This window comes from Neofelis nebulosa, chromosome 7, assembly GCF_028018385.1.
Source record: "Neofelis nebulosa isolate mNeoNeb1 chromosome 7, mNeoNeb1.pri, whole genome shotgun sequence".
In the NCBI taxonomy this organism is placed as follows: Eukaryota; Metazoa; Chordata; class Mammalia; order Carnivora; family Felidae; genus Neofelis; species Neofelis nebulosa.
The window spans coordinates 120,090,541-120,114,208 of record NC_080788.1 but is presented as its reverse complement, the minus strand read 5'-3'; the positions used below and the strand labels follow the sequence as shown (position 1 = coordinate 120,114,208).

The 23,668-nt window shown below is 40.2% G+C and overlaps 1 protein-coding gene across 5 annotated transcripts in view; it reads right to left on the bottom strand.

Moving 5' to 3' along the window:
• The window catches only part of ZNF410 (zinc finger protein 410), a 50,349-nt gene that overhangs the window by 2,846 nt on the left and 23,835 nt on the right, over window positions 1-23,668 (bottom strand). For 2 of the 5 annotated variants that reach the window (XM_058739616.1, XM_058739619.1), the window contains 6 exons: window positions 14,510-14,660; window positions 13,719-13,900; window positions 9,256-9,345; window positions 5,883-6,008; window positions 5,004-5,144; window positions 3,433-3,560 (listed from right to left, as the gene is read on the bottom strand). In XM_058739616.1, coding sequence (XP_058595599.1) covers window positions 3,433-3,560; window positions 5,004-5,144; window positions 5,883-6,008; window positions 9,256-9,345; window positions 13,719-13,900; window positions 14,510-14,660 — 818 coding nt within the window. Of the gene's footprint in view, window positions 1-3,432; window positions 3,561-4,503; window positions 4,709-5,003; window positions 5,145-5,882; window positions 6,009-9,255; window positions 9,346-13,718; window positions 13,901-14,509; window positions 14,661-23,668 lie in introns of those variants that run through there. The other 3 variants (XR_009264608.1, XM_058739617.1, XM_058739620.1) reach the window with 3 other exon arrangements.

Below are 23,668 nucleotides of genomic sequence, written 5' to 3'. Positions count from 1 at the left end.
TGCCTGAGACCATGAGTGAGCATCACCTAGACAAGGACACAATGAAGCCAATTCCAAGACCCATGTGCCTAGGCCCAAAGGGGAAAAATGTGCTATTCCTGGACTTTTTGCATACACAAATCTGACCATGTCATACCTGCCTTAAAACCATGCAGTGGCCCCCCACTGCCCCTGGGATAAAATCATGTCCTTTAAGGCCCTTCAAGAGAGAAACTAGCATAACTTTCCTGCTTTCACTTTTCATTCCAGCCCATCTCTCCATTCCACATCCCATCCTACTCAACCCTTTTGATTCCATAGTTGTGTGCCCTGTTCCCTCTCACCTTCTACCCTTGTACACACTGCTTGCTACCTTTATGCCTGTTATCTTCTTCCAATCCCTCCCACTTATCCATCAAGATAACTGCTATTCATTCCTCAGGTCTCAAACTCTAGAATTCATTCCCTGACTTCCCCCAAGGCTAGCACTTACTACACCATATAAAAATTGCCAGTTTATTGATCTGTCACCCTTCCCATGCTCTCTGTACAGCACAACTCCAGGGGCACCATTTGCACAGTTATAAAAGGCAAAGATTGTACTTTGTTTACTATTGTATAACTAGTACCCAGCAGAGGGCCTTGCACATATTAGGTATATAGCACCCTGTTGACTAAGGTTTTCTGTTCATTTTTTTGTTGTTTTGTTATTTCAGAAAGAGCGAGCGAGAGTGCCCGAGTGGGGAGAGGGGACTGGGGAAGAGAGAGAGAATCTTAAGCAGGCTCCACACTCAGCGTGGAGCCCAACTTGAGCGCAACGTGAGCCCAATATGGGCCTTGATCCCACAATCCTGGGATCGTGACCTGAGCCGAAATCAAGAGTCAGACGCTCAACCAATTGAGTCACCCAGGCTCCCCTTAACTAAGTTTTTATACATCTGGTATTTATTTGAGGAAACTTGGAATGATTCATTGAAAAAGGTATTTAGCAATACAGGAGAGAAAAGCTCCAAGGTTTCAAATATAAAAAAGGAAAAGGCTGAGTGTTGGGGACTGGCTTGTCAGAATGACAATTTCTAGTAGGTAAAAAAGAAATAATTTTTCTGAACTATTGCAGAGCGATCCAGTAGTTGATGAAAGCTTTTCTCTCACAGAAGGATCACAGTTCATAAAAGCAGAAAGAAAAAGGGAATTAGGATATCACCATTTTGCAAGCCTTAAAAAAAAAAAAAAAAAAAAAAAAAAAACTGATCTAGGCCATGATCAGTAATGTTTACCAAAATTTTTATGTAACCCATTGGTCAATCATTAAGCTTAGTAAGAGGACAACTGAATACCATATGTCTCCTGTGAGCTGTAACAGAAAGCAAGAGTACCACCTATAAAATATTCTTGCCAAGGAAAAAAACATGAATCTAAGCTCCTAACTACCAGTTTTTAGAAAATCTCTGGATAGAGAAATATATTAAACAGCAAAAGGAGTCAATCAGCCAAAACCAGAATGTAGGAAATTGTATAGGACAAATAACCCAATTCCTTAAACAGCCATTCTGGAAAAAAAAGACAGGGGGGAAGAGGGGGAGACTATTAGAGATAAAGAGAACTAAGAGAATTATTAACCAAATGCAATGAATGGGGCTTGTCTGAATCCTAATTCAAACCAACCAACCATTAAAAGACATTTTGAGAAAAAAAAGGAATACAGACTTACTGTTTGAGGATATCAATAAATCGTTAATTTTATTGGGTGTGATAAAGACAGCTATGAAAAAAACATGTTTGTTTTAAAATTTTTTTTTAATGTTAATTTTTGACAGAGAGAGACAGAGCATGAGAGGGGGAGGGGCAGAGAGAGGGGGAGACACAGAATCTGAAGCAGGCTCCAGGCTCTGCATTGATAGCACAGAGCCCCATGCATGGCTTGAACTCATGGACCATGAGATCATGACCTGAACCAAAGTTGGATGCCAACCAACTGAGCCACCCAGGCGCCCCCAAAAAACTTATCTGTTAGAGGTATATCCTGAAATACCTACAAATGAAATGGTATGTCTGTGATTTGCTTTTAAATACTCCATCCACCATAGGGGTACCTGGGTGGCTCAGTGAAGAGTCCAATTTCAGCTCAGGCCATGATCTTAGGGTTTATGGGTTCGAGCCCTGGATTGGGCTCTGCGCTGACAGCAGAGAGCCTGGAGCCTGCTTCGGATTCTTTGTTTCCCTCTCTCTCTTCCCCTCCCCAACTCGTGCTCTGTCTCTCAAAAATAAATAAATAAATGTTTAAAAAATTTGTAAATACTCCAGCACAAACAGAACAGCAGCAACAAATTGTAGGTAGGAAGAGAGAAAATAAGAACAGTAGAAAGCTAACTGTTGAAGTTGGGTGATAGGTACATGAGTACTATACTCTCTCTCACTGTACTTTATGAAAACTTCTATAACAAAAATTTTAAAACACATAAATGAAGAGGGGAAATAACAAAGGAAGTCTTCATAGGTGAGACATGTTCCAAAGCAGTAGCCAGGAGAAAGTGGATTAGGAAAAACCAATGATACCAATAGCAAAAAAACTTTCAATATAATACAAGCAAGACTCAGACAATGGGTCATAATGATGACATACAAGGAAAGATCCTGGCAAAAACATGAACATGCATGGCCAAAGCCCTGTGATCCTGAGGATCCCCAGGAAGCTTACAGAATAATCAAGAATATTCAATATAGGATGCAGTCATTTGAATACTGCACAGTTGTGGTATCAGGTTATAATGAAAGGACAGGGGAAAAAGATGGGACAGCACTGTAAGAGATACTGTAATACGAAGGTATCCGGGATACCCAGGTTTTGGCAAAAGTTTATACATATGAAATGAGCTCATGAAATATCCTAAGATTCTAGAAGCCTGACAAGTTTTCATTCTGTTTTCTGGGTTGGAGCCAAGACCATAAAGATGGGAGTGCTTAGAATAAACTTAAAACTTTCCCTGCTTTAATAATGGTTCTCATTCCATAAGCAAGTGAACATGTCCTGTATGTCCAGTTGGTTCAGCCTGGTACAAAATGAACAATGATTACTTTCAATGACTTTGTCACTACTCTTTTTGCTCAAGGACCACTTTGTCCCAGGATATTATTTTCCTTATAAAATAAAAGCAACATCCTTATGTCATAGGCAGAGAACAGTAGGAGCAGATATCATTCAGTAAGGTATGTATACAAAGGAAATTAAAACTGAGAGACCCAGCCGTGAGTGACCAATCTCCCAATCCAGGAGACCCTAACAATCAAGTTTCTTTCAAATCTGGTCTCATGCTTAGCTTAAAGGAAGATCTTCTAGTCAAAGTTTCCAGGAAAGGGAAACTGGAGTCAGCTTCAGATTTTCTAAACTAGATCTCTAACCACTGTCCACATTAGTCTCTACAGAAACAAAGTAAGGGCAAGGGATAAATTTACCTCCTGTGGATTTACAGCAGTTAAGACAGAAACCTCATATGACTGCCTCCCTGACTGCATGGTCACCAAGTGATGTGTCACATCAGGCACTGAAGACAGGGGACGTGGGGATCCTTCAGCAAGCACCTCTGAAACAGCAGAAAATGTCTCAATGAAAAGTGAATCCACAGTTATACCTACCTGCATTATCAAGCCTCATTAAGAACACTAAAAACTGTTCCCTGAAAAACCCATATTCCTATATTTTTTCCAAATTAATTCCTGTCTGATAATCATTACCAGTGAATTTAGAAAGTACGACAAAAGGGGGATGGGAAGGAAAGGCAAGAAATCCTGATGTAAGAGTTGACCATTTTGCAATATACCAATTTAAAGTAATATAGCTTTAGCACTGTTAACTGGATTAACCGTGCATTGAAACAGGGCAAAATCTGCTTATGCAGGCAAATCAGGAGACCAGAGCCAAGCCTTAAAGCAGCCACCAATGATAGAAACAGCATAATATGAGCAAGTCAAGAACTTAGGTCTGGCTTCAAAGTTCCTGTACTCAGTGTCCCTTCCTCCCTTGAGACTTTCTTCCTTAAGAATGGCAAAGTAGTTCCATGCAATTTCTGTGTCTTACACTTTGGTTATCCACTAGTATCATTTACGAAACCGAGGAGGCTTGTTGTGGAAGCACCCTCTGGCCCATGTAGACTCCACACAGAAGTTACACAAACATGGTCACCTATACACAAAACTGAGGGATATGAGGAGTAACTAAAACACAGGATCTCAGACTTTATCAAGTGAGATCACCAGAAAAATCTTCTGGAAACAGTTCATACATAAACTACTTAGCCCCCTAAAAAATTAAAAGTTTCTTCCAGGGGGGGCTTTCAATACCTACTGCTCTTCCAGACTGCACTGTGCAATGTAACATTTGCTTATATACTATTTTCTGTTCACTGTTGTCTCCCGTATGTAAATTTTGACTTCTCAACTACATTTTAAGGTCCCTGCTTTCTGCTTTTATCTTTCCCATGGTGCCAGGCACACAGTAGGCACTGAATAAATGCATGCTGACCTCACCTGTTAAGTTTTTCAGAGAAGAGGGCCTGGCCTGTGTAACTTGGGTGAAATTTCTATACCAGAGAGGAGCAACTGTTTCCTAGAGAGCCCTTTCTTTTCTCCAGAAGATATGGCTTTTGAAGGTATGGAGAAATTGCTTTATATCTCCTCTGTAAAACCTGGTTATGTTCTGTTTAAATGTTTTAAAAGTTAAGTTCTTCCAAAACTGCAATAGGAAAGATAGAAATAGTTGGGCTAGGATGCTAGGATTATGGATAATTTTCTTCTTAAAATTTTTTGTTACTCTTTTGTTATGTCATCTGTTCAACGAAAAAGAAATTTTTTTTTTAACAGATTCACTTATCCATCCCAGAGACAAAGAATACAAATGCTACTCAATCATACCATAGCTACTCACAAGAAATGAAATTAATTAAAACCTCCATTTTGGAAACAACCCCATTCCTTAGTCCCTAGTTGCAGCCCATTTTCCCCAAATAAAGGAGAGTTGAAAGTCTTACCATCATCAACTCCTAGGATAGAATTGGTATTTGGTAGGTTCAAGGACTCTCCACCAAGGCTGGGCTGGGAATTCATAGGCACCAGGTTTTTACTGGTTACTGAAGCCTCTTCAAGCAAACTACTGCCCATTAATGGCTCAGCTGCACAGAGAATAGGATGTAAGAGACATGCAGCGGTCAAGGCTGTGCCTGGTCCCCATTTCCCTTCGTGGGAAGCTGACTTTTTCTTTCGGAAGTGGAAGCCAACCTGTATCTTGGATGCTACCTAGTTTTGGGAGCAAGAGTAAACCTAGAAGGGAAGGGTGGAGCCTCATAGATAAATATCCTTGCCTGTGATCAGCAGGTGGAGAATTAAGGTATGAAATGGGATGGATGTGTCCTTGGAAAGGAGTATTTGGAATAAAATAATTGATTAAAATAACACGTGGAAAAAAATAATAAAAATGAGTTATCAAATTTAAGTTAGGGTAAAAAGGGAGTCATGACTGATACATAAAAAATGTTTAAAACCTTGTCTTATAGAAATCTTTATCACAGTAATACTCAAATGCTGGTTCTTGGATCAGCAAGAGTTACCACCAAACTCACTAGGGAAACTTAAAAACTACAGATTCTGGGATCTTATTCCCAAATAATCTCATTTATCAGGCTGTATTGTTTTATTTGGGAATGAAGAGTGGACAAGCAATACAAATATGTACATTTTAAAAGCTTATAGATTTTATTGTACAGCTACATTGGAAACCACTAGTCAATCCAGTGAGACCAGGTCTTTCTCCCCAACACAGAATCTGAAAATTTCCAAACAACCAGACATGCCAGTCATTTGGCTTTTTGAAACCAGAAGATATAGCCCTCCACTACACTCTCTCTTCTCACCAGTTTGCTCCTGCTCTTGACTCCCAGCTGCTCCTAGCTGCAAATGATGCTTTCTCATGTGCACATTCCTACTCCCACTCTGAGAGAAGGTCTTCCCACATACTTGACACTGATGGGGCTTCTCTCCTGAAACAGAGACCAGGTTAAGACAGGGTAGCCAAAAAGACAGGGTACATTCCTGACAGCAAGAGAACGGATTCAAGACCAGGACAGAGAAGCCCAGAGAATGTTAAGCTAAACATAAGAGGCTTTTTCCTTCTCCCATTCTCCACCCAGCCTCCAAACTTTCAGTACACCAGAGAAGGCAGGAAGAGTTCACCAGGAGAGCTTGGCACGCTCACTGCTCCCAGCCCCTATCCTTCCCACACCCACTGTACTGCTGCCTTCACAACCTCTGGTATCAGGTCATGGCGGCCATGTAGAATACTTCCTTCCCTTTCCAGATACAGTCTTCCATGGACCTCCAGAACACGTACCATCCTCAAGGATCCCAACCCTCCATTCATAATACCGCCTTATTCCACTTCCCGCCACCACTCTCACAGTCTTCAGTGTTTACACCGATGGCTCTTCCACATGGCGATCTGAACTACCCTCTGTGTCCTCGAGTCCAAAACTCTCAGTTGGCCTTCCACCTACTCAGACAATCACACTTAGAGCCAGGGTCAGAAACACATGCCTACAAGGGACTAGCCTGTGACAAAAGTAAGTGAAATGGCCAGAAAACTTCCAGAAATGGCAAATCTATAGAGACATAAAGCTAACCAGTGGTTGCCTGTATCTGGGGGCGGAAGCAGGAACTGACAATGAGGGGGGCAAAAAGAAACTTTCTGGTGTGACAGAAGTGTTCTAAAACTGGATTGTAGTGATGACTGTATAATTCTATATATTTTCTAGAAATCATGGATTTGTATGCTTATAATGGATGAATTTCAAGGTACATGCATTACACATCAAAAAAGCTGTTGAGGGGCGCCTGGGTGGCGCAGTCGGTTAAGCGTCCGACTTCAGCCAGGTCACGATCTCGCGGTCCGTGAGTTCGAGCCCCGCGTCAGGCTCTGGGCTGATGGCTCGGAGCCTGGAGCCTGTTTCCGATTCTGTGTCTTCCTCTCTCTCTGCCCCTCCCCCGTTCATGCTCTGTCTCTCTCTGTCCCAAAAATAAATAAAAAATGTTAAAAAAAAAAAAAAAAAAAAAAAAAAGCTGTTGATGGGGCACCTGGCTAGCTCAGTGGAGCGTGAGACTCTTGATCTCAGGATTGTGAGTTCAAGCCCCATGATGGGTGTAGAGATTACTTAAAAATAAAGTCTTAAGCTCTCCCAGGACAGCAAAAGAGTAGGTCTGGGGAGCCACCCCTGGAGCCAGAGCTGTCATGTCCCCCTCCTCTTTTAATTTCCCGTTGCCAACAATAAAGGCCTTTCCTACCGTAACAAAAAACAACAAAAAACAAAAAACAAAGAAAAAATTTAAAAAAATAAAGTCTTAAAAAAAAGCTGTTAAAAAAGAACTAAAATGGATTGACATACAGTGACTATACAGAAACCCATGAATTCAAACTAATACTAATGAGAAAGAAAGGCAATTATCTGACACTACTAGAAGAAACAAGAGCACCAATTTCTTATTTTGAAAACTCATAATCAAAAGAAATTAAAAGAAAAAGATGACATATTTATTCTCCATTCCTGTACAGATTACCAAATAGCCCTACTGCATAGAGAAGAGACCTATCATACACAGAATTCCAGCTGATGTGAACAAAATAACAGAATTAGAAACCTACCACTTTAATATCCTAATGAAATAACCAATTCAGGCATCATTCAGAGATGAAACCATAAAGCAAAAGGTTGCTGGGGAAATTTACAGTGTGAATATCACGGTGTTACCACCTGAACCTACTGATGAATTCTGTAACCAAGCACTATGTGCCTCCTGATGTGTGATAAATAATGAAACACATACGACCATCTATAACATATCCATGCTAAATCTTTGAACCTTTGAGGTTTTTAGGGCTTACTTCCTTTTACAGGAAATCTAGAGGAACAAGTTAAATGACATAAAAGGAAGCAAACCAACAAATCCAGAATATGGGACATTCTATAAAACCCAACTAACTCCATTATGCAGTTATGCATAACTGCATAACTGCATTATGCAAGTCTATGACATGAAAGAAAAAAAGTGAGTACAGATGGATTTAGAGAAGACTTACTCAGTACAATAATTAAACCTTGTTGGATCCTGATTTAAACAAACCCACTTTAAAAGACACTTTTGAGAAAAGTGAAGAAAAACTAAACACGGATTGGGTATGAGATAAAACTAAGAAATTGTTAGTCCAGAAAGGTATGATAATAGTATTGTTGTTTATATAAGAAAACATCTTTATTTACTCTTATGTATGTTTGAAATAATTTTATGTAATAAAATTAAGTAAAATAAAATAAAAACACTCTATAAGCCAAGCAAAACCTACGTAGAAGTCTACATCTAAGCCACAGGTTATCATTTGCCACCTCTGCTTAGAACTTGTCATCATATAAAAAACTGCTCTGTTCCTACAAGCTCAGCTCTGAAATTCATGTCCCTGATTGATTACACCTTTCCAACTCCCTCATTCCCACTGAACTGCTTCACTGCCCTCATCGTAAACAACTTCCAGTTCCTTCTCTCCACTCCTCCTGTTCTGGCTTCCCTATACTTCCTGTGGCTAACGATTTGAATGATTACTTGATTCTGTTCTAGAATCTCTCTCCACTTTGAGTTCACTTCTGCCTTGGCAAGTCTCTGCTTTGAATGACCTCCATGGTCCATACCTGATATAATTTATAAAGCACACAGCACAGTGCCAAATAAATTTGCAAATAAATCTCCTCAGAAAAGCTCTGAATTAGAAAGCAATTCAGTCAATGGCTAAGCTGAAAATAAGAAAAATCAGTTTTTTTCCCCTTTGATTATACAACCCTTTGAATTCAATCATTAAGAGCCTTGATTTTTAATTTTGTCATGAGAAGAAGCGAACTTTATGTTGAACAGTTTGTTACTTTCTAGATTTTTTTTTTTAAGTTTATTTATTTATTGTTGAGTGTGGCCATGCACATGTGCATGTGTGGGAGCAGGGGAGGGACATGCAGAGAGAGGGAGAGAATCCCAAGCAGGCTCCACGTGCTCAGCACATGAAGCCTGAAGCAAGGCTCAATCTCAGAAACCATGAGATCATGACCTGAGCTGAAATCAAGAGTCAGAGCTTAATTGACTGAGCAACCCAGGCGCCCCCTCTAGATTTCTTTATACCATCCCCCTCCCACACATTTACACTTTTGGTTCTCCACCTTCCCTGAAATCTATGAATGGCCAGAGTTCTAGTACCTGAGTGAACCACCAAATGTTTTCGGAGGCTAGAATACTCAGCAAAGGAACGGCCACATCCTTGGGCTTCACAAAGGAAAGGCTTCTCTCCTAGAGACAGAAAATAAGTTAAAGACTCAGTCTTCTGATGAATTGACTATCTATTACTCTTTTCCCATTCATCTTACTCTGTTTCCAATGACTTGCTCTGATTTCTTGAATTCATGCTATATAATTTCAATTGGGCCATTCAGCAAGTGTCATCTCTCAGTGATCTCCTAGTGGACAGCCACCATATAGTCCTGCCCTCTTCTTTAGAGTGGCTACCTCTGAGCATCATACTTCTTTCTCCCACCTGGCTCAAGGGCTGACCCCAAGCTACAATGACCTACCTTCTTCAGTAATCCCATCCCTTTTGAGGGTATCAAGATCAACACCATATATGCTATCAGGATTTTTACTTTCAATCAATTCTCTTTATGATTCAGTTTCTAAATCCACTAAAAAGTAGAGATTTCTACAAGTTACAAAATAGGTATTACATAGTCCTCTTCTATAAAGCAAACAAAAACAGGTGTTCAGTCAGAAGTATAAAGAAAAACCTGTAACAATATGCTAAAGGTAGTTATATCCTGACAGTGGTATTATGGATGGTTTGCTTTCTTCTTTGTGCTTTTCTGGAAGTTTCATTGTTTACAGTATTACTTTGTTATTTTAAAAATCAAAGATGCATGGTAAAAACTAATTAAGGTCTGTAGACTGAAAGTACTATTAACTTTCTGGTTTTGATATTGTACTGTGGCTACATAAGATGTCACATTTTGGGGAGACTGGGTGAAGCACACAACAAAACCCTTTGCACTATTTTTTTGTTTAATTTTTTTAATGTTTCTTTATTTTTGAGAAAGAGAGAGACAGAGCATGAGTGGGGTAGGAGCAGAGAGAGAGACACACACACACACACACACACACACACACACACACACAGAATCCGAAGCAGGCTCCAGGCTCTGAGAGGTGAGCACAGAACCCAAAGTGAGGCTTGAACCCATGAACCATGAGATCATGACCTGAGTCGAAGTCAGACACTTAACCGACTGAGCCACCCAGGCACCCCTCTTTGTACTATTTTCACAACTACTCATGAGTCTATAATTATTTCAAAATAAGAAGTGGAAAAAAAAATCAGAGATGCAGTTCTTATCTGAAGGTCACAGACTAGTATGAGAGAGAGAAATGTATTCATAAATAACTTTAATGTAAGTTTCTGTACAAAAAAGTACTGTAAGTATTTAGAAAAGAGAGGAATTCTAATTGTGGTAATTTTTTTTTTTTTTTAAAGAAGCTGAATTTAAGCTGATCTTAAAAGATGACAAGGAAGGAAGGGAATTTCAGGCACAAAGAACAGTGTGAGCACAGCCTTGAAACCAAGAGTGCCCAGGACAAGTTCAGAAAATAGCAAGTGTAAAATAAGAAGTATACCTATTGGTCTCTGCCTCTGGTTCCTGACAGAGCTCCTAAATCCCTCGGAATTTCCTAGGTGATAGTAGTGTCTCTTATTCTAGTGAGGTAACTCTTGGGTGGGCTCCTAGATAAGGGCTGCTCTCCAGAAAGACCAAGCCATGATTAGAAGCTTGGGATTTTCAGCCCCATCCCCTACTCTCCAGAGAGGGAAGAGGGGCTGGACATGGAAATTAATAACTGATGATGCCCACATGGAGAAGCCTCTATAAAATTCCCGAAGTACAGGGTCCGGAAGCTTTCTGGTTGGTGAACACAACTACACGCCAGAAGGGTAGCACACTCCAACTCCATGCGGGCAGAAATCCCTGTACTTCAGACCTTTCCAGATCTCGCCCTATATATCTCTTTGTCTGGCTATTCACGTGTATCCTTTAGCATATCCTTTATTATACAATAAACTAGTAGATGTAAATAAGTGTTTCCCTGAGTTCTATGAGATGTTCTCACAAATAACTGAATCCAAAGGAGGATCATGGGAACTTCTGATTTGTAGCCTGGTCAGACAGAAGTTGTGAGCAACGTGGGAACCTACTACTTGCAACTGCCATCTGAAGCAGTGTGGGAACAATCTTGTGGGACTGAGCCCTTGATCTGTGGGATCTGATGCTATCTGCAGGTAGACAGTGTTAGAATTAAGTTAAATTGTAGGACACCCAGCTGGTGTTGCAGAGAATTGTTTGGTATGGGAAAAATCCTCACACATTTGGTGTCAGAAGTGTTGTCAGTGTGGCAGCAGTGTGAGAGTAAAGGAGAAACCCAGGAAGAGCGAGTTTCCCTATGCGGCAACTAAAGCTGACACGGTGACAACAGGGGAGCTGGGCATGGAAGGGGGGACAACACTGCTCTAGATTATACTGTTCTTTCAGACTGTACCACAGTTTAATGTTTGTGATTTTCCAGTGAGTGGTCTATAACTTTTCTGAAAACATGTTTATATACTCACACCTACCCAAAAATGCTAGGCACTCAAAAGTTGCCAAATAAATGAATAATATACTTGTTATTACAGCTTTAGAACAAGACTCATCAGAATCTAGTGGCATGAATCACTGCATCAAGCTGGCTTAGGTGAGATGGCCTTCGCATTTGGAAACTGAGAGGATGGTGATTTTTGCTGAAAGGAAAAGACACGGGAGAAGAGGATGGTCAAGAGGCAATGCTGCATAATGATTAGGAGCATGAGTCCATTAATGTTGAGTTCAAATCTTGACACCACCACTTATTAGTACAGGGAAGATAGCTGACCTCTCGGAGAAGCAGCTTTTTCTCTATAAAATTAACACAATACAATCTCGAAAGATTATTTTGAGAACTGAGACACTACAAGTTAAGTATCTTCAGCATAGTGTCTGGCACATAGTCAGCCCTCATGGTAAGCCACTGAAATTGGTAGCTTTAATTACTATCGTTACTACTAATAAAGACCAAAACTGTGGCTCAGTTTTGACATTTGAGATAATGTGAATTATCAGCATTTGAAATCAAAATCCTTGTAAGAGCTCTGGAGTCAGATCAGAATTCAAATCTCAACCCTGCCTTTTCCTAGCTGTGTAATGTTGGGCAAGTTATTTAACTCTAATCTCCCGTTTCTTCATCAACAAATACAGTATCTCATGCATAAAGTATCCTTGAGAATTAAATGGGATAATGTATATGTGCCGGACCCATATTGTGTCAATAAATGCTAACTTTTATTATTATATTAATTATGGCGACTCAGATCTGTGAGGCATCCAGGGAGAAATGATCACATTGAGCCCTGAGACTACAATGAGAGAGCACACTGAGTGAAATGGGAGAAACATGAAATTCTGAAAATGATGAACAATTAGAGGAGATTAACAAGGGAGAGCTAGAAAGAGCTAGAATGAAGAGAGAAAATAAGGTCATGCCCCAAAGTAAAAGGAAGCATTTTAAGATGTTCAGTTTTATCAAATCTACAAACATAAGGAGCAGCACGAATATGAATGGGTTAATGAATTCAAAAATCAAGTATGGTGAACTCTATCTACTTCTTCCCTAATCTATTCAGCTAGATGTTTTTCTTGTTCTTTTATTCAAACTGCTTCTTGGAGCAAGTATAGTTTACTCTCTCAAGAAAGAGCTGAGAACACAGCTATTCTGCCCTAAAACATATCCAGTGGTAATGGCACTCTAGCAGGAATCATAGGGACATACCTGGAACAAGTTTCACTTTTTAATGCCCTTTAATTGTATTTGCTATTGTTTTAGCAATGCAAGAATAAAGAAGAGACAAAGAAAGTGGCAAGAGAGGGGGAAGAACAGTTACACATCCTCAGAGATCAGTCTTGGTTCAGTGATTAAACTCTGACAAGAGACTTAGCACATTTTAGGCTTGGAAAGTCGCCCTTAAACTCTCAGAATGAGAGTCAAGGTATTTTTATCGTGGTCCTTTGGTATTAACATGCCATTGGACCCAAATCAAGTCACTCTTCCATTTTGCTTCTCATGTTGTGAGGCTTTAACGAGAAAGCAAACTCCTCAAAGTCAGGGGTTAAAATTAGCTTTTGTATTTCCCCCCCACCTTACCCCATTTGGTGGCTAGAAGAGGCTCTGTATGGTTTGTATAATTCAATAAATATTACTGACCAAAATTACAACCAAGTAATATTTGAAGAAATTTAGCAATACTAATTTTGTCCATATCTCATCATATCATTGTTATCAGAGAAGGTCTTATATGCCTTCCTACACTTTAAGCTCCTAGAGGCAGAAATTAACACTGTCCATTCCTCACACACAGGTGAAGTCAATCAATGTGACTGAATTAATTGAAAAGTGCCACGAAGCATGTGAAAAAAAGAAATTCCACTTTTCGAGTTCTAGCAACAACCCTAGACCTTCATTTCTATTTCCACCTCAGAGCCTTTCTAAGGATAGGCAAGCAAACCCTGAGCCAAGTGGGAGATTGCCTGCAGGAATGTTGGGGTTGCACACACCTGTATGGATGCGCAAGTGGTTCTTCAGATTTCCAGCTGTAGTGAACTGCTTACCACAGCTAGACTCGGGGCACATAAAGGGCTTCTCCCCATTATGAGTCCTCATATGCACCTTCAGCCTCTGCAACACATAAAAGCTTTTCCCACAACCTTCCGCCGGACAGATGAAAGAGCGGTCATTTCTGCAACAACAAAACAAAACAAAACAAAAACAAACCAACGAAAACAAATCACATAAGCACCAATACCTGAAAATGCTCTTTGCTAGAAAGGGCAAGTCACAGCTCCTGTTGCCTCTCAAAGCAGACAGTAACTCCCAAACCTAGGTATGTCAGAATCACCTGATGTCTGCTAAAACTACAGATGCCCAGGACTGCCTTCCCTTTTTTTTTTTTTTTTAAAGTAATCTTACGCCCGATGTGGGTCTTAAACTTACAACCCCAAGATCAAGAGCTGCGTGCTCTACCTACTAAGCCAGCCAGGCGCCCACACCGTACTTGTTGAATACTGATTTTCACAGGTTTGAGAGTAGGGCCCACACTTACTTTTCTTTTTTAAGTTTTCCAAAAAATTATGTTTTATGTTTTGGCACATTTAGGTGCCAAATGTCTTACTAAATATCTGTAAAGAATGAGGTAAATGAGACAACGCAATCTTTCTATTAAAGAACAAAAGACATCTTAATCACGAGTAAACTGTAGCCCCTGCTTTCCTTTGTCAATTGAGGGACAAGCTCCTCCAGAAGCATCACCGTTCTTGACCTCTAAGCATGGAACCTCAGATATGCTCACCGATGAGTTTTGAGATGGTACTTGAAGTGAGCTGGCCACACAAATGTCCGGTCACAGCCTTCAACTGTACATTTGAGTTTCTTTTCCACTTGAGGAAGGGGCCCAGAATCTTTGGGCTGCCCATCTCCAGAACCAAGGTGGACATTCTCTCCTGTAACAGAGTCACATATTTGTAATCTAGAGAAGGAACCTGTTGAGGTACTTTGGTTCAAACCATAAAGCTCCTATATTTTACTCCTAATGATCAGCAGGCAGATATCTATCTTCAGCTTCCTTAGCTCTCTATATATCCATTTAACAACAGAAGTGAGTGAGCAATTTGTTCCTAACCCTTTAATCCAGAGAATTATCAAAAGCCATCATGCTTTGTTTCACAAGACTAGGCCTCTCTGGCAAATGTCCACATGGTTTCGTATCAAAATAGGACAGTTAAACCTATTTTGTATTACACAAATTGGCAGGGTAGCAGATACATCAATACCCGGAGTGGGGTGCTAAAGATGACTTCAAGTTCTAGGTATTACAAAGCTTGTATTTATTTTAGGAGGAGCAGCCATTCTGGCTTAGTTGTGGACTTAAGGTTGTGGTTTCTTTTGTAAATGATCATTCTTAGATTTCTATCTTCTGAGGTCAATTTGGCTGTTTCTATCATTGTAGAGAATTAGAATAACCTTCCAATTTCCTGTGCTACCTCTTTTTAGTTATAAAACTAAAGAATGCAAGAATTTAAGAATGCAAGAACTCAGCTGATTTTAAAATTTCTAAAACACATTTTAAAAAGCTAGAGGTAACATCTACTGAAGTTTTTTGTTCAATAGAATAAAAGGAGCAGGGGAAAGGAGCACGTAGGGAGGTTCCTCCCTTAAATTTAAAGAAAATCAGTTAATTAAAAATTTATATAAATCCCAGATTCACAGGTGGTACTCCTTTTCTTTCATTTTCTTCAAGCATATGGAGTTTATTTTTCTACTATACATACCTCGAGAATAAGATTTATATTTCCAAATTTCCCTCTCAAAAGCCAAGAATAGGGATAATAAATGTTGTACCCATCACACTCCCTGGAACCTGACAACTGATCAGTTTCCATCCCGTCTATTAATCTTATTCTCTTCCTGTCCTACATTCCCTTTGCTCTACACTTCAACTAAGATGGCTTTTGCTAGTTAATATTAACTTTTTCTTTCTTAATGTTGTCCCACAGTTTTTTAATTTAATTGAAAAATACCTGCACGTAGGTAAATTTTTAAGATTTCCTGCAACAGGAAATTTCCCAACAACTCCAGAGCTCCAGGCAATTAATGTCTAATGAAAGGTCTGTAGAAATCCCATGCTAATATAGAAATTTAAACCAGTGACATTTGGGGCTTTGTGCATTCAATGTTATAGACACAATGAGAACACTGATATAATCATGAAATTTAAAAATTGCTCAGAAAATAGTGAGTTGCCTTGTATTTGAGTCCTCACAAAACCACTCCCTTAAAAACACTAAAGCACTGTTTGCAGAAGACGGATAAGCTTAAAAGGATCTCAGCCAATGATAGTTTTATATATTTATTTATTATGTATTTATTTATGTATCTATTTATTTTAGTTTTGGATAGAGATCCTCTGATGAACGGTTCCCCCCACTAAAAAAGAGAAAGACAAGGAAATTCAACACCTCATACTGAGCATGTCAGATAACACTGTAAACATTTTAAAGATCCCACAGTTATGTGAGAAAGGCCTCTACATTTGGGATAACATTTCCAGTGACAGTATCATATATAGCATGGTTCAATAAATTTTTTCTGTAAAGGGCTAGACAGTAAATATCTTCAGCTTTGAGGACCATATGGTCTCTGTCACAACTACTTAACTTTGCCACTGTAGCAGCCATAGACAGTTTGAATGTATGCCTGTGTTCCAACAAAACTTTATTTACACAACAGTTGGTTATTTGGCCCTTTACTAACCCCTGATATACTGCATCATATACAAAATGTAAATATTTCTGTATTTCAGTCAACTTAGATGGAAGTGAAGATGTGCTCTAAAAAACTGCTACAGGACTCTCAAAGTGGCTTTAATAACAACAAAGATATTTATCTTACAAATCCATTTAAATACTGAATAAAATCATTTCATTATATGTTAGAGGGTAAAAAGCAATATTAAATTAATATATTTCATGATTTAAAATTCATGTGTACAGGCACCTGGGTGGCTCAGTCAGTTAAACATCAGACTCTTGGTTTCAGCTCAGATCATGATCTCATGGTTTCGTGACTTCGAGCCCCATGCAGGGCTGGCTCTGTGCCGACAGCACAGAGCTTCCTTGGGATTCTCTCTCTCTCCCTCTCTCCACCCCTCCCCCACTCACGCTGTCGCTGTCTCACAAAATAAATTTTAAAAAAATGTTAAATGCGTTTGTAATCAAAACAATAAAAATTTCAGGTTGGAGTTAAGATGGCAGAGAAGTAGGGGGACTGGGATTTCCCTCATGCCTCAAACACAGCTGTCCTGAGGTCAGAACACTTAGAACAGAATACAGAGTGCAGAATAACAGAAAAATATCTACAGATAGACAGAGACAGCTTGGTGGGACAGAGGTGTGTGTTTGTGAATTGAGAAAGATAAAATGGTGGGCAGCATAGGCATGGAGGGGAGGAGACCCCTTCTGTGGAGAGACAAAAGGAAGAGAAAGAGAGGCGAAGGAAGCATAGTATTGTGTTTGGACAAAAGAAAAACCTCTCAAGAGCATGAATGGGGAACAAGAGATAAAGGAGTTTCTACTTTGCCGTTTCTACTTTGCAAATGGCTTTAGAAGTGAAGATCAGAGTTTTCAGGGGTACATGACTTTCCCGGCACTGGCCTGCACATGTCCCTGTGTGCACAAGTCTGGGGGGAAAGGGGAGCCCAGCCTGGGGCACAGTAGCGACCTCAGGGAGCACTGGGAGAGAACAGTCCCTTCCCTCGAGTACTGTGGGAAGAGGGTTTATTGCCCCCCCAAGGACAAAAGATCCTGCAGGCACCTGCCAGCCAGAGGCCCTGTGTCGGCTGCGCGGAGTGGTGCTACCCCAGAATGAGGTCTGCACGAAGCAGGACCCTTTAAGACAGTGGGTTCTGAATGCCAGCCGAGCACCCAGGAGGCATGGGAGACTGTGTAACAGGACAAGCCGCCCATGGCGCTATTCTGTGAGGGCTGCCTGAACAGTGTGGTTTGAGACACCCGGTCTGGGGAGGACAGACCGGGGTGTCGCCGTTTTTCTCCCCATCACCAACACAGTGGGGCTTCAGGGAACAGGAGAGAAGCCTGCAGTGGAGGCCACTGGCTTACACCAAACCCCGCCCCTCCGTGCCTGGCAACTGCTTATCTACCAAAGTGGAACTGACACTGACCAAACCAGACGGCCTCTCCTGCAGACCAGCACAGCCACCTGTTCCAGGCCCCAACAGACAACTGGACTGTGGTTTTGTATGTCAGTCTGTTATTGTTTTCTTTTCTTTCCTTCTCTTTTTCCTTCTTTTTCTTTCTACCCTCTTCTTTTTTTTTTCTTCCCCTTTTGAAATCAGGCTCACAGTTTCTGATTTGATTTCTTATCGATCTTTATATATATATAAAAAATCTTTTTTTCTTTCTTTTTTTCTTTCTCTCTTCTTTATTTTCCTCTCTCTCTCTCTCTCTCTCTGGATTAAGCCTTACAGTTTCTTTGATTCTCTGCCTGTTTTTTTTTCACCCCTTCCATTTCTCTCTTTGTATGGAATAAGGTTCCCTCCCTCCCTCCCCCACTTTCCTCTTTTCCAAGGTTACTTCAACAAACACATCAAAGCACACCTGGTGGAAGGTCCAAACAATCCACCACTATGAGCAGTGGGATAGAGCAGCCAAATACTCAACAACAGAGTACACACAACACACTCCAGACAGTTCCTGAAGTGCCAGGCCCTGGACAGTGTATGACCCCTTCTTAATATAGCACTCACAGGTGCAGGACACATAACAAAAGCTATTAAAACACATAAAAGGCAGAAACCTTGTCATAATGATGAAATGGAAGAATTCTCCTCAAAAGAAATTCCAGGAAGAAATGATAGCCAGAGAATTTCTCAAAACAGATATAAATAATATATCTGAACAAGAATTCAGAATAACACTCATAGGACTAATAACTGGGCTTGAAAAGAGCACAGAAGACAGCAGAGAATCTATTGCTACAGAGATCAAAGACCTAAGAAATAGTCTTGATGAATAAAGAAATGCTATAAATGAGATGCAAAATAAACTAGATGCAGTGACAGCAAGGATGGAAGAAGCAGAGGAGAGAATAGGTGAAATGGAAGATACAATTATGGAAAATGGTGAAGCTGAAAAAAAAGACAGAAAGAAAATTACTAGACCATAAGGGGAGAATTCGAGTCCTAAGTGATTCAATGGAATGAAATAATATCCATATCACAGGAGTTCCAGAAGAAGATAGAGAGAAAGGGGCAGAAGGTTTATCTGAACAAATTATAGTTGACAACTCCCCTAACCTGGGAAAGGAAACAGATATCCAAGTCCAAGAGGCACAGAGAACTCCCTTCAAAAAAAAAAAAAAAAAAAATCAAAATCAGCATCACGACATATCATAGTGAAACTGGCAAAATACAAAGATAAAGAGAGAATTCTGAAAACAGCCAGGGACAAACAGATCTCAAACTACACGGGTAGACACATAAGTGTAGTAGACCTGTCCACTGAAACTTGGCAGGCCAGAAGGGAGTGGCAGGAAATATTCACTGTGCTGAATAGGAAAAATATGCAGCCAAGAATCCTTTATCCAGCAAGGCTTGTCACTCAGAACAGACAGAGAGATAAAGGCTTTTCCAGACAAACAAAAAGAAAGCAGTTCATGACCACTAAGCTAGCCCTGCAGGAGATCCTAAGGGGGACTCTGAGTAAAAAGCAGCAAAGACTATAAAGGACCACAGATGTCACCACAAACATGAAACCTACAAAGAACACAATGGCACTAAATCTATATCTTTCAATAATAACTCTGAATGTAAATGGACTAAATGCCCCAATCAAAAGACATAGGGTATCAGAACAGATAGAAAAACAAGATCCATCTATATGCTGCCTATAAGAAACTCATTTTAGACTTGAGGACACCTTCAGATTGAAAGTGAGGGGATGGAGAACCATCTATCATGCTACTGGAGGTCAAAAGAAAGCTGGAGTAGCCACACTTATATCAGACAAACTAGATTTAAAAAAATTTTTTTTAATGTGTATTTATTTTTGAGACAGAGACAGAGTGCAAGTGGGGGAGAGGCAGAGAGAGAGGGAGACACAGAATCTGAAACAGGCTCCAGGCTCTGAGCTGTCATCACTGAGCCCGATGTGAGGCTCAAACCCACGAACTGTGAGATCATGACCTGAGCCAAAGTCGGACGCTTAACCAACTGAGCCACCCAGGTGCTCCCAGACAAACTAGATTTTAAAACAAAGGTGTAACAAGAGACAAAGAAGGGCATTATAGCATAATTAAAGGATCCATCCATCAAGAAGAGCTAACAATTATAAATGTTCATGCCCTCAATGTGGAAGCACCCAAAATATAAATCAATTAATCACAAACATAAACACATGTACAGATAATAATACTGTAATTATAGGGGACTTTAATACTCCACTCAGATAATCTAGGCAGAAATCAGTAAGGAAACAACAGCTCTGAATGACACACTGGACCAGATGGACTTAACAGATATATTCAGAACTTTTCATCCTAAAGCACCAGAATACACATTCTTCTCAAGTGCACATGTAACATTCTCCAAAATAGATCACATACTGGGTCACAAAACAGCCCTCAACAAATATAAAAGAATTGAGATCATACCATGCATATTTTCAGATCACAATGCTATGAAACTTGAAATCAACCACAAGAAAAAAAATCTGGAAAGTCCCCAAATACATAAAGGTTTAAAGAACATCCTACTAGGGGCGCCTGGGTGGCTCAATCAGTTGAGTGTCCGACTTCAGCTCTGGTCATGATCTCACAGTCCATGAGTTCCAGCCCCGTGTCAGGCTCTGTGCTGTCAGTTCGGAGCCTGGAGCTGGCTTCGGATTCTGTGTCTCCCTTTCTCTCTGCCCCTCCCCCACTCACATTCTGTCTCTATCAAAAAATGAATAAACATTAAAAAAAAAAATTTAAGAACATCCTACTAAAGAATGAACGCATCAACTGGGAAGTTAAAGAAGAAATTAAAAAATATATGGAAGCAAATGGAAATGAAAACATGATAGTCCAAGCCCTTTGGGATGCAGCAATGGCAGTTCTAAAAGAAAAATACATTGTAATTCAGGCCTATCTCAAGAAGCAAGAAAGGTCGCAAGTACGTAACCTAACCTCACACCTAAGAAACTAGAAAGGCAACAGCAAAGAAAGCCCAAAGCCAGCCGAAAAAGAGAAATAATAAAGATTAGAGCAGAAATAAATATAGAATCCAAAAAGCGGTAGAACAGATCAATGAATCTAAGAGCTGGTTCTTTGAAAGAATAAACAAAATTGATAAACCCCTAGCCAGACTTCTGAAAAAGAAGAGAGGACCTAAATAGAATAAGATCAGGAATGAAAGAGGAGAGATCACAATCAACACCACAGAAATACAAATAATTATTAGAGAATACTATAAAAAATTACATGCCAACAAACTGGGCAATCTGGAAGAAAGAGACAAATTCTTACACACCCACACACCACCAAACTCAAAGGAGAAGAAATAGAAAATTTGAACAGACCCATAACCAGTGAAAAAATTATCAAAAATCTCCCAACACATAAGAGTCCTGGGCCAGAGGGCTTCTCAGAGGAATTCTACCAGACATTTAAAGCAGGTTAAGGTGTGCCTGGGCGGCTCGGTTGGTTAAGCGTCCAACTTCAGCTTAGGTCATGATCTTGTGGTTCGTGAATTTGAGCCCCACATTGGGCTCCGTGCTGACAGCTCAGAGCCTGGACCCTGCTTCCAATTCTGTGTCTCCCTCTCTCTCTGCCTCTCCCTGCTCATGCTCTGTCTCTGTCTCAAAAATAAATAAACAATGGGGCGCCTGGGTGGCTCAGTCTGTTAAGCGGCTGACTTCGGCTCAGGTCATGATCTCGCGGTCCGTGAGTTCGAGCCCTGCGTCGGGCTCTGTGCTGACAGCTCAGAGCCTGGAGCCTGTTTCGGATTCTGTGTCTCCCTCTCTCTCTGACCCTCCCCCGTTCATGCTCTGTCTCTCTCTGTCTCAAAAATAAATAAAGGTTAAAAAAAAAATTTTTTTTAAATAAACATTTTTAAAAAATAATAAATTAAAAAAATAAAGCAGAGTTAATACCTATTCTTCTCAAGCTGTTCAAAAAGATAGAAATGGAAGAAAAGTTTCCAGACTCCTTCCATGAAGCCAGCATTACCTTGATTCCCAAACCTGACAAAGACGCCACTAAAAAGGAGAATTACAGGCCTATATTCCTGATGAACATGGATGCAAAAGTTCTCAACAAGATACTAGCAAATTGAATTCAACAGTATATTAAAAGAATTATTGGGGCGCCTGGGTGGCTCAGTCGGTTGGGCGTCCGACTTCGGCTCAGGTCATGATCTCACAGTCCATGAGTTCGAGCCCCGCATCAGGCTCTGTGCTGACAGCTCAGAGCCTGGAGCCCGTTTCACATTCTGTGTCTCCCTCTCTCTCTGCCCCTCCCCTGTTCATGCTCTGTCTCTCTCTGTCTCAAAAATAAATAAATGTTACTAAAAAAAAAAAAAAAAAAAAGAATTATTCACCATGATCAAGTGGGATTCATTCCTGGCTGGTTCAATATTCACAGATCAATCAGTGCAATACATCACATTAATAGAAGAAAGGATAAGAACCGTATGACCCTGTCAACAGATGAAGAAAAAGCATTTGGCAAAATACAGCATCGTTTCTTAATAAAAAACCCTCAAGAAAGTCAGGACAGAAGGAACATACCTTAACATCATAAAGGCCATACACGAAAGGCCCACAGATAATATCATCCTTACTGGGGAAAAACTGAGAGCTTTCTCCCTGGTATCAGGAACATGACAGGGATGTCCACTCTCAACACTGTTGTTTAACATAGTGTTGGAAGTCCTAGCCTCAACAATCAGACAACAAAACAAAATAAAAGGCATCTAAATTGGCAAAGAAGAAGTCAAACTTTCGCTTTTTGCAGATGACATGATACTCTACGTGGCAAACCGGAAACACTCCACCAAAAATCTGCTAGAACTGATACATGAATTCAGCAAAGTCACAGGATATAAAATCAATGTACAGAAATCAGTTGCAATTTGGGGCGCCTGGGTGGCGCAGTCGGTTAAGCGTCCGACTTCAGCCAGGTCACGATCTCGCGGTCCGTGAGTTCGAGCCCCGCGTTGGGCTCTGGGCTGATGGCTCGGAGCCTGGAGCCTGTTTCCGATTCTGTGTCTCCCTCTCTCTCTGCCCCTCCCCCGTTCATGCTCTGTCTCTCTCTGTCCCAAAAATAAATAAAAAACGTTGAAAAAAAAATTAAAAAAAAAAAAAGAAATCAGTTGCATTTCTATACAATAATAAAGCAACAGAAAGAGAGGTCAAGGAAACATTCCCACTTATAACTGCATCAAGAACCACAACATACCTAGAAATAAACCTAACCAAAGAGGTAAAATATCTGTACGCTGAAAACTATAGAAAGCTGAAGAAACTGACGATGACACACAGAAATGGAAAAACATCCCATGCTCATGGAATGGAAGAACAAATATTGTTAAAATGTCAATACTATCCAAAGCAATCTACACGTTCAATGTAATCCCAATCAAAAGAGCACCAGTTCTAGCAAAGAGCTAGAACAAACAATCCTAAAATTTGTATGGAACCAGAAAAGACCCCAAATAATCAAAGTAATGTTAAAGAAGAAAATCAAAGCTAGAGGCATCACAATACCGGACTTTAGCCTGTATTACACAGCTGTAATCATCAAGACAGTATGGTATTGGCATAAAAACAGACACAAAGACCAGTGGAATAGACTAGAGAACCCATAAATGGATCCACAAATATATGGCCAACTAGTCTTCAACAAAGCAGGAAAGAGTATCCAATGGAAAAAAGACCGTCTCTTTAGCAAATGGTGC